Source organism: Mixophyes fleayi, chromosome 7 (assembly GCF_038048845.1).
Source record: "Mixophyes fleayi isolate aMixFle1 chromosome 7, aMixFle1.hap1, whole genome shotgun sequence".
Taxonomy (NCBI): domain Eukaryota; kingdom Metazoa; phylum Chordata; class Amphibia; order Anura; family Limnodynastidae; genus Mixophyes; species Mixophyes fleayi.
In genome coordinates this window covers 93020628-93032647 of record NC_134408.1, presented here as the reverse complement: position 1 = coordinate 93032647, position 12020 = coordinate 93020628, and the positions used below count along the sequence as shown (strand labels likewise).

At 38.9% G+C, this 12020-nt stretch overlaps 1 protein-coding gene across 3 annotated transcripts in view; it reads left to right on the top strand.

Moving 5' to 3' along the window:
- Window positions 1–12020, top strand: part of HYCC2 (hyccin PI4KA lipid kinase complex subunit 2) — a 73219-nt gene that overhangs the window by 42812 nt on the left and 18387 nt on the right. For all 3 annotated transcript variants that reach the window (XM_075180115.1, XM_075180116.1, XM_075180117.1), the window contains 3 exons: window positions 4636–4713; window positions 8975–9076; window positions 11599–11778. In XM_075180115.1, the coding sequence (XP_075036216.1) occupies window positions 4663–4713; window positions 8975–9076; window positions 11599–11778 (333 nt within the window). In that variant the 5' untranslated portion in view covers window positions 4636–4662. The remainder of the gene's footprint in view (window positions 1–4635; window positions 4714–8974; window positions 9077–11598; window positions 11779–12020) is intronic.

The window sequence follows — 12020 nt, the reverse complement described above, 5'->3', positions numbered from 1 at the left end:
ATCGGCGGTTCCCAAAGTGTGCGCCGCGGCTCCTAGGGGTGATTTTCTATGGCTGGCGCGCGGCAGAGGGGGACAGCGTGACAGAGAAGGAGGACAGCGTGAGAGGGACAGAGGAGGGGGACACAGCGTGAGAGGGACAGAGGAGGGGGACACAGCGTGAGAGGGACAGAGGAGGGGGACACAGCGTGAGAGGGACAGAGGAGGGGGACACAGCGTGAGAGGGACAGAGGAGGGGGGACACAGCGTGAGAGGGACAGAGGAGGGGGGACACAGCGTGAGAGGGACAGAGGAGGGGGGACACAGCGTGAGAGGGACAGAGGAGGGGGGACACAGCGTGAGAGGGACAGAGGAGGGGGGACACAGCGTGAGAGGGACAGAGGAGGGGGGACACAGCGTGAGAGGGACAGAGGAGGGGGGACACAGCGTGAGAGGGACAGGAGGGGGGACACAACGTGAGAGGGACAGAGGAGGGGGGACACAGCGTGATAGAGGGCAAAGGAGGGGGACAGCGTGAGAGAGGGCAACGTGTCTGGATGCAGAGGGGGCAGAGTGTCTGGCGTCAGAGGGGGCATTTTTGCATACAACTAAATAAGTATTTCTGTCCTGACCTAAATACTTATTACAATTTTTTGACCCAACTAAAACAGGACTGCTCAGTAATTATTTTGGAGGGGTGCCTTGAAAAAATTATGGAGACTCACTGTCTCCCAGAAACTTCACACTGTGTCTATCTTATAATGTAATTCAAGTTAGTACATCCTAAATTCACACCTTTAATCCATTCTGAGTAGATGCAGTGTCTGAGTATTTTTTCTTTTACCTACCTGTTATTTACTGTTTACCAGCCAACCTGTGCTCTACAGTCTGCCAGTGACCCATAATCGCTGCTTCCCATTTCCGTCTCCATGACTTCTTCCATATTGTACCTACAATCTGACAACTAGTGCAAATGAGTACAGTGAGGGTGTTCATGCAGATGTGAGGCAGAGTAGCATGGAGGCATGTATATATACACCTGTTAACATCCGTATCTTTTGGACCTGCTAGAGGACAGGTGCATATACACTCTGATGATTTGCATTGCATTGATTATGCATATATTATAGGATTCTGAGAGCATAATTTTGTGAAAAAAAATAAATGTATTTTGCTACTTTCATTTGCACAAGAGAAGCAATAATATATCAGCTGTATTATATCAAGCTATGAAACCTAAGGGGCATATTCAATTAGGGTTCCGGTCCGCGGTACCGCGCGTTGCCACGGAAAGTGCGCGTTATTGCCGGTATTACGGTACCGCAATAATGCAGATTTTCGTACGCAACACTATGGGCTGTAAACGAAAATCCATGTTATTGCAGTAACGTGGATTAAGTTCGCGGACCGGAATTGTAATTGAATATGCCCCTTAGAGTGAATGTATTTTTCGCTATCAAAACAAATATTAACAAACTTTTCTTGTGCTTATGACCTAGTTGTGTGTTTGTGGGTGTATGTATGTCTGACGTGAACCTGGTGCATAGTCTACAGGTGCAGAGCTGGATGCATCTTAAAATGCCTCTGACTTTGCATATGGACGTCGGTATGCTTTTTTTTTAGCTCCAAAAATGTGTCCAACTCAGCCCTTTCTGTTCGATTAGTTTTTTTAATCTGTCTAGCACTATACTATATGTTGCCACTAAATACATTTTTAGGAAAAGGAATAATAATATGCCCATGCTTACTATGTTATACACCAATCTGCAATAAACAGCCTTTAGCCTTGTCTGTTCATTGAGGCAGATTGATAAAAACTTGTGCTACTGCAGATATACAGTTACATGAACTCCATAATGAATCAAATACACTTCCCTAGGCCTTTACAATGTTGTTGTGATGAATGTTAACATGTTTGATTAGACGGAAAAAAAAACTCTTCATTTTAAAATGATTATTGCTGTTGATGCTATGGCGTTATTACCACTATGAGAAGATCAGGCGGCAGTTGGTGATAACTAGAGTTTTGAGCTATGATTTCATGAATTCGCTCCGGCAGTCAGATCTCTAGAGATAATAGTCCCCAGCTGAGAAGTGTGCTAAGCTTGTTAGAGGATTTCTCAATGCAATTCTCTATCTCAGGGTAACACTATAGAGAAAACAGAGTGCTGGCTCTTCCTGTAATGAAGTATGGTGTTGATGCAACCCTGTAAAGCTGCTGTCACCAGCAGAAGCAGATTGGGCAACATTTCCCTTAGAACATAGATGAAAACACACAAGCGCAACTTTGATAGAGTAAAATCTAATAAAAATCTTTAGCAGATCGGAGGACATAGCTTCAGGAAAGTGATTTCTGTCACAGTCTGTAAAGATATGACCACTTTAATAGCACAGAGGCTGCTTATCTAACACTGTAGCAAGATAGATAAATGTAGCAGTGGAACATTTCCTTGTACACATTTATTTACCTTTTACACTATGAAGAGTGTAACCCGCTAAGATTTCTTCATATTAGTTTTTGTGCCTTTTGTGATGTCCTTGGTGCACAGAGTTGTCCTTGTGTAACATACAAGGAGGATTAGTTGAACATTTTTACTGCAAGCTGCCAGTATGCATAGACTATTCATATAACCAGTACGAAAAGAGTGTGCTTATATGTGGGGACCTGTAGCTCTCCATGTGTTTTAGTTCCACTCACCAAGTGATCAGGTGGCTCAGGGATGAATATCTAAAGCAGAGGTGTCCAAACTTTGTCCCCAAAGGCTTCCAACAGGTCATGTTTCCTGGATTTCTATCTGTAGAAACAGGTGTGATAATTACTGACCCATTCAATTAGATTAACTCACCTGTGCATTAGTAAAGACATCCTGAAATCATGAGGCCCTTGAAGACTGAGTTTGGACACCTCTGATCTAAAGCATTGAAGCACAACATGCATTTCATCAAAACCTGAAAGGTACAAAGATAACTTTGTGTTCTTATCTGATTGTGCATAACAATAGAGCTTGTGTCTTGTGATTTTGTATTACACGGGCATATAGGCTTTATTAACGGTTTACACATCCCTATTTTATATATGTGGCGTTTTGTTGCAAATACACTTAACCTAAGCATTCAAAGTCTGTCATTTTTTCCATCCAGTAAGATCTCCTTTCACTAGGCCTCATTTATATTTAAAATGCTCTGCTGCATATTTCTTTTTCTAAGCATATCTTGTGCCAAGGTCGTACAGTTTAACCCCATGTCCTTTAATATCAAACTGGTGAATAGCTTACTTTAGTTCTGTGTGTTAGCAAGTCCAAAGTATTTTATAACGTCTAGTTAAAAATAGACACGTGAAAAACAATTAAACATGTTGAGCTCCCAATCTTGGTTATGTAAATGTGGTCTATTTCCTCATAAACCTCATGGTTGTTATTAAATTTTAAACACTTCTGAAAATGGGATTTTTGCAGATGTTTTGTGGTTTTCAGTTATGAAGTTAGTTTTTTTTTTTCCCTTTAATGTTTTGATGTCTGGTGCTCAATTTCTGCACAATAAATACAACCCAGGAGTGGGTAAGTTCTGATATTTGTGCTGTTGCTGGGCTATACCCCTGATAATGCTACGCTATTGAGCACATAAAGCACCATGAAGGAATGCTTTATGCCATAGATAGCTGAAGTTTTAGTTTGCCCACCTCTGTGATAAACAATGGCAAGGATTGCATTCTGTATGTATTTGCAAATTTTTATTTAAAATTTATATGGCGTATGCGCTGATTCAGCAGCAATTCCATGAATAAATTAAGTTTGTTTTTCTCCCCCCTAAAATAAATCGCTGTGGAAGGCTATAAAATTTTTGGGGTAATTACCATTTTTCCTTGGCTTGTTTCTTCAGTCTGCTATTAATGATTACTAATTCTGCACAGTGGCAACCACAGTCACAAGGTGCATAATGTTGTGGGCAGAGAGGCTTTGAAATGCTCCTCTGAGCTCTGTCTGCTCTGTGTACTGTGAAATCCTCCTGTGACCCATCCTCCCCCTTTTGCCTTTACACAACGTGCTAAGATATATGAACACGTGTGTGACTGGCAGCTTTATTTTGTGCACTCCAGAGGGAATTCGAAAATGAGATAATTATGTGTAGAAAGTCTTCTAAGAACAATGACGGATGCATGCTTAAATGGTCCTTGACATGCTATTTAAAGAAAACATATAAACTTCTGTGTGGGATTGATGCTTTAAATTATATTCATGGATTTATTTATTTATTTATTTTTTAATCAAAAATTTCTTTCATCTTTAATAATTTCCATGTCTTTTATCTTGTGATACAATTGATGCATTGGTTTTGACCAGTATTTTTATCATGCATGTCCACTTTTACCTTTTCAAATAATGTAGTGAAAATGCTTGATGTTTACTAGATAATAATATTTTCCCCAAGCTCTTCATGTTACAGTACATAAAACATGGCAGCCAGACAAAATAATGCCTTCAAGGTCATAGGGTAATTTCTTCCAGTAAAAACCCCAGTGGTTCTATGTTTTGTAAAATTACAGTACTCATAAATTTTTTAACTGATGACTTGTATTAGAAAGTATTCCAGCCAAAATAGCAATGTTCTGTGGACCTCCTGTGTTACTAGCCAGTAACCAAACATTTTATCCTTCCCTAGTGAGAGAGCAGTGGACGTGGTAAGAAGATGCTGGGATCTGAACGTGGGGTAGTGGAAGAATGGCTCTCGGAATACAAGGTGATTTCATCATTTTTTGTGTTGGTGCAGTCAGGGGCAGTGGGGCATCTGCGTCCCGGGCCGGTCCCATAGTGGGCTACTTTGGGCTGGGCCACCTGCATTTTTTTTCCTTTAAAATATACTGCTGAGTCGAGTCTTGCCCCCCAGGCTGAAATTTGCCAGCCCTCTCCTGGGTGCAGTTCACCTAAATGCTGAACCAATAGTAATGAGAATGCTGCCTATCTGTTCACCTCTGCTGCTTGTTTTCATAAAGCAAGATCATTGTTTATGAAGCGATAGGTGTCCTTTTAAAATCATATCGATACACGGTAAAGTATTAATATGATAAACCTACAGGGAAAAGTCAAACCTTAATAATAAACATATTTACTTCTTGTTTATTTTGGGTGTTTTCCCCCGCACATATTGGTAAGTTGGGATGGTCCGTTTTTGTTTGCATGACTTTGTTTCATCACTATTCGAGTATATACACTATATTGCTGCTCAAGCTATGCTAAATGCACCCCACTGTTAGGAAAATTAGTGATTATTTGTACTTGGATTTGTGAAAATATATTATCGTAGATATATCTTAGGATATTGCTGATTTAAAAAAACCACACCTGCGAAAATGCTTGTAAGGTTCATTCTTACAAGTAAAACATTGTTTATTGGTGTGTATAATACAGTTATTTATATCATTCTAATGACTTTTATTATTAATTTAACAATATAAAAAGAGAACAGGAGATATAAGAAACATAAAATATATTACATGTGTGTGGAACAGAATATAACTTGCCCACTGTGTATTATAAGGCGACTTGATTGAACTGTATATAAGGGGGCATGGAATAAAGGAGAACTGTAAAAAGGTTAGATACAAATTCACCACGCTTCAACTCCGCAGTCAAGAACTAGTTAAATCAGCAGTAGGGATGAGTGAGCCAAGCAACTGTAAGAGAGCCACAGTTCCCCCACCTTATGAAATACTTCCTGTACATCCGCAAGATACAGTTATGTTTGTTTCTCTACATGCAAACATGTAGAAAGAGCTATTTTTGAGACGCACAAGTTAATACTTCATTGTTTTATATATTTTGTATATGAATGTAATTATATGCTCCCCTCCCCCATGTCAGTTTATAGTGTCAGTCAATGCTGAAACATCAGAAACGGAGTCTCGCACAATCCTACATGTCCACCATTTACAGTCCAAACCAGCAATGTATATAACTCCTCCATGTACAACCAAAGAGCATTTATCCTGTTACTGCTGTTACTGCTGCTCAAGCACCGATACGCTGCTAGAGACATGCTCTGTCATTTATTACAACACTAAGGGGCATATTCAATTAAGCGCAAAGCGCCTCTGGAACAGACCCGAAGACACTTCGGGTTAAAGCACCATCGCCGATTTCCCTTCACCCCCCCCCCCCCTTCATAGGGTTGCAAAGGGAAATCAGTAATGTTACAGTACCATAAAAACAAAAAATACGCAGCCGCGATGTTGTGGCTTAATTGAATATGCCCCTAAGTTTGCATTTCCTCCAATAGCAGCTGTGCTTATCTGCTCACACAATCAACTGCCATCTACAATTATACACCTACCTCTGGGATATTGTGATTTCTCTTTGTTTCATTGGTCTCTTGGTATATGATGAACTCTAAACTTTGTTAGTTCTAGTAGCATTGTTAATAAAATGATAGAGGTCACAAAGTACTATCCCTGAAATGTCTGTTACCTAGGAAGGGTGGGGGGGCGTAATTCTTTAAAACAAAGGGGAATTACCATAACCTTTTCATTTCTGGCCACTCAAAGTAACGGTTCAACAACACAGGGATAAATAGCAATTTTGATTGGATTTTAGAGTTGGCACTATGGGCCTGATTAATCAACATACGCAAAGTGAACACATGGAAAAAATTAATTACAATACTTCCTAATACTATAATCATTGATGAAAATTTATTTTAAAAAATATATAATCTTTTTTTATCTGTAAAATATATATATCAGTATGTTCTTAATGCCTCCTGTATATAAATTTAATTTTTACAGTTTGTCTTAATTGCAAACATATATTATGGTATGCATACGTGTCTGTCATCACTATCAATCTGCAGTTAAACCTGCCCTGTAGCTGGTGCATGTGATACGACTTAAAAAAGATGCATAGATCTTGAATTGGATGTATGAGTGTGCGCTTGCCTCAGCACGCCCTTACTGTACATTTCCAATGTGCGTTCGAATTTTCCCTCCCTCGTTTCCACCTTCAAATCGTAGGCATAGTGCCTACCTCACACCAAAGTTGAGATTTTTGTCATCCATACAAATGTTAATTGCAATAAATGCCATTCACTCAGCAGGGATCTTGTGGGCTAATATTCCAAAATGTTTGAAATTTGTGCAGTGTTTTACAACATGACTAGTTAAGTTACTAATTATTTTGATTGACAATTGGGCAATTTGAAATATTCACACACAGTGGATTGATCAGAAACTGACTGAGGGAAATAATCCACTTTTACTAATGATAGCAGCTGCATCTAAAAAAGTTATTCTATCCCAGTGGCTTTTATCAGACATTCCTATATTAAGTATGACAAAAGGGGACTTATACTTATTTCATGTAGACAGGGTAGAGAGAAATGGCACAGAAAGTTGTCAGGGAAATTTTTTGAAACATTGTTACCCTGTTTACATATATTACCAATGAATACAAAATGTTTTAGCCTCATAAAAAAAACTTTTAAACTTACTTTGTGGTACAATTTGGAAATACTCTTGGGCAGGAATCCATTATAATCTCTAATTTATTATTTTAACAAGAATTTGTCTGGTATCATTTTCCTCCTTATAATGACTGTGGTGAAACGATGTATTAATATCACCCTAACCAGCCTGTTCCTCGTTTCTCACAAAATGTGGATTATAGCATGTACTTTTTATAGCCCTTGCTGTTGATCCCCAGCTCAACAGAATACCACTGCATTGTCTAATTACATGTGGATAAGGGGACATTGTAGCTCATTGTAAATATGTATATTGTTTATTGTATCTAGTTGCTATTGCATGGAAGCTGTTAATTATTGTCCTTAAAGTGAAGCCAGGTGGGTTATTAGTAAGGATCAGATTGCAGGATACAGGTGAAGGAGAAGGACAATTGGTATCCATTGTTCTCAACATGACTAGTTCAGACATTTTGTCTAGAGCCCAGCAGGGGATCTTCTGTGAAAGTACAGCTCATCTCCACTCCCCCTCCAACCCCCTGATATAGCACCCACCAATGGTTAAGAAGCAGAGGCCCAGGGGTTGGCCCAGGGAGGGGAAAGCATTGTGAAAATTTGACCCTAGATATAAGGAGCCACTCCAGGGGAGAGGTGATATTCATTCTGAGGATCGATTCATGGAAATGCAGTGTAGCTGGTTTTGAGTTTTTGTTCTCTACCAATGTGCTGCAGCTAAGAGAAGAACTCCATGGTCCTTTAAGTCAGGACATCCAGGTGACTGTAGCTCCTTAAGCTAGTGGGGTAAGGGACAGATGATGTGGTAAACCTGCCTGGCATTTATTTACTGTGTGTACCTAATAATCTAGTGATTTGGTTTTATTACAATAAATGTATTGCTTTACTTTCTAACTGCATTTGCCTGAGTGACTAATAAGAACCTTAGAAGGTACTGGGTAGGCTTCCCTGGCCTAGGAAGGCTCCCGTGGGTGGCCAGCCAAAGGTAATTGGGTAGAATTGGGCCAGAAAACCCGGTATCGTCACAATGATGGTTTTAAACAACCGAGTTTATGTAAACAAATAATCCCTACTCTAAAATTAAATGAAAAAGTGGGCTTAAAGCAGAGGTGTCCAAACTCGGTTCTCAAGGGCTACCAACTGTTCATGTTTTCAGGATTTCTTTACTCATGTACAGGTGAGTTAATCTATTTGACTGGGACAATAATTACCCCACCTGTTTCTACAGACAGAAATCCAGAAACATGACCTGTTGGCAGCCCTTGAGGACTGAGTTTGGACAGCTCTGGCTTAAAGTAATTGTGTCTGAAACAACAATTTATTTTTTAATGTTTTATATCCCAGGTTACTTATCGGGAAATGTATAAATTACCATAACAAATCTTTTATTATTTGTTTATTACTGTATGTTTATGACACACACACTGTATATTTTATGATGGAAACTTCTGAAAAAAAGTTTTTGGGAAAACAAAGAAAGTAAAAGTATGTCTCTATCTATTTTTTTGGGTTTTTTTTGTCATTGATCTAACAGGTATTACCTGAAACTCAACTAACTGCTTATGCTGCAACTCTTCATCGCAAAAAAACTCTAGTATCAGCGCTGTATAAAGTCATACAAGATCCAAATAACGAGGTAAGTACATGTAATACTGTGTTAATTCCTAATGTCTTATTATAAATTTATACTTGCTGTCACTCTGTTTATATCATTATTTTATAATGTTATAACCAAATAAGGTATCCTGTTTGGTGTAGTGTGTTATTCAATTTTGGGAAGATGAATATCCTGTAACAAAGGCTTTGTACTTGTAATTTCTGAAAGATCCACTGCTTTTACATCTGAGCGGTGTGATTAAATAATATGCATGGACTCTTGTTATCCTTGCAAATACTGGTGTGTAAATCTCTTTGATTTGGTCATTATAACAGTTTTCTAGTTGAAAAGTTTCTGTTAATTTTGTACGTTTTTGCAAATGTTTTGTAAATCTTTGCAGGAAAAACAACTATAAATCAAAAGAATAAACATATTCTTTTTTAAAGTGAAAACATATTATGTAGCGCTATACATTGATCAGGATACACAGAGATTCCCTGCCTACAATGACCTGAAACAGATGGTAAAGATGGCCCTACCCAAAGAATTTGCAATGTGGGAATACTTGGAACATAACAGTTGTAGATGTTGGAGGGGATACATTTTCATGGATACAGGCAATGTGCTAGTTCCTGACTTTAAGCAATTAATACTTACAGATACAGGACTAGTCCCTGACTCTGGGCAGTTAATAATTACAAATACAGAGCTCCTGGGCAGTTGCTAACCATAGGGACATTGCTAGTTCCTGGATCCAGGCATTTGCTAACCATAGGGACATTGCTAGTTCCTGGCTCCAGGCAGTTGCTAACCATAGGGATATTGTTAATTCCTGGCTCAAGGGAGTTGCTAACCACAGGGACATTGCTAGTTTCTAGCTCCAGGCAGTTGCTAATCACAGGGACATTGCTAGTTCCTGGCTCCGGGCAGATGGTGACCACAGGCAATGTGTTAGTTGCTTGCTCCAGACAGTTGATAGCCATTGATAGAATATTGGCAAAATAAAAAATAATGATTTTTTTTTGTTGGAGTTATTTTATCTAAAACACATTTGAGATAAAAAAAAAAATGTACCACCATGCTGGAGGGATTTAGTATTTTTGCCATGACAGATATCCATGCAGCTTAGCAAATGACTGCGCTGTAATACCCCCACCACCCTCTGCCTGTTACGCCACTTTGTTGACTTCTATTCTTCAGGCTGACATTACATGGACAAATTTATAATTAATTGTACTGGGAACCAGAAATAATAAACCGAGCAAGTGGAAGCACCCCAGTAGTGCAACCGTGTTTGATGATTGTTTGTACCATACACATATTTTAAGATGAGTGTTCAAAGGATTGCATATAAAATGAAATGCAGCCAATGTGGCAATCTTAAACCCAAGAACTGATTTACAATTGATCCACTCTCTAGGGTAATTTGATTGTAAACATAATTTGATGTTGGCTGTTCCCTTGTACACTTCCTAATAGTTCCTTATAAAAAAAAGTGTTACATTACATGCATTCTATAGCAATAGAACTACTACACCAGTACACCAGCGCAAAGAGCTGCAGCGATAGCCTGCCCTCAGTTTAAGGCAACTTGTGGTTTTCAGAGGAGGACTCTCCTACTTAATGTACAGAGGGTCATGGTTTTTTTGAATGGAGTTGTCGAAGCTCTTCAAATCCTTTATGCTAAAATAGTATTTATTTGGTACTGTTATTAAATGAAAAATGTTATGTTCTTTTTCCTTTAAATAGAAGCAGAGGTAAATCCTTCTTACCTCCCACGTGTATTTCATGAGTAGCAGCATACATTTGGTGAAAGCATAATGTTTTTTCTAATGACTTTCACTGTTTAAAATATCCCTTCAGATCAGGAGGTTCCAGCATCCTCAGTGAGTGCAAATGATGATTTGATCAGACAGACCAGAATATTACAAAATGATTGAGCCTATGCAGGCCATATCCAATGCACTTCCAGCATGGTGGTTCCCTAAGGGAAATCATGGGTCATTTACAGGGACACTGAATTAGCTTTGACATTTTATCAATGAAGATAATGATTGTGTATATACATAGCTCATTTCCTCTTTAATCTCTTCTGCACTGAATAATTAACTTGCCTGTGGATTAGTGCATATTGATATTGGCTGACACACAATACAGATCCATGTAAGATCCATGTGAGATCCTCATAATATAAAATATCTGGTGACCCAGTTAATACACAGGTACTAAAAGGAGTAGAGACTTGAAGAAAAAGTGGTTACAGACCAAGAACAAGAAAGTGTTTTGGGAATATTTTGTCTGTTTTCCCTTTTTTTTGTGTAATGCCGTGAGACATCACATGGTAACCTTCCTGGGATTTCCTGTGACTGTGCTGAAGACCTTGTTGCTTTTTACATTGTTTCAACAATAATAAAATAATTGTATGGTCCCATCAAATGTGATTTCATCAAAATTTTAACTTGTATGTGTGTGCACCTTTTTAAGGTTTGTAGATTTTGCCTTGGAGTGTAGTCTTGTAACCCTGGAAACCATCTGTTTCTCAAGTTCTCCTGTGTTTGCAGCTTCTGGAACCAATCTGTCACCAGCTTTTTGAGCTCTACCGCAGCTCTGAAGTGCGACTAAAGAGATTTACCATGCAGTTCCTGCCAGAGTTGATTTCCATCTACTTGCGTCTCATTGCCAGTCGTGACCGACAGAGTAACGGGTGTATTGAAGCTCTTCTTTTGGGCATTTACAACTTGGTAAGGACTTTGTATTTAAAAAATGTCTTTGTCACCTTGTGTTTGAACAGGAAAAAAGAAAATATTTTCTGTGCAATATTTCACTGGCAAAATGTCCTGATAGGTTTTCAGTGACCTGCTTCCATGGTGTAACAATTGTTAAAATAAAGATCTTCTGACTGGAAACTTTGGCAAAGCCAGTGAAGTGGTAGACTTGCATTTGGACCAGTTGGAACAGGAAATGTGCCACAAAGTTTAGAAAA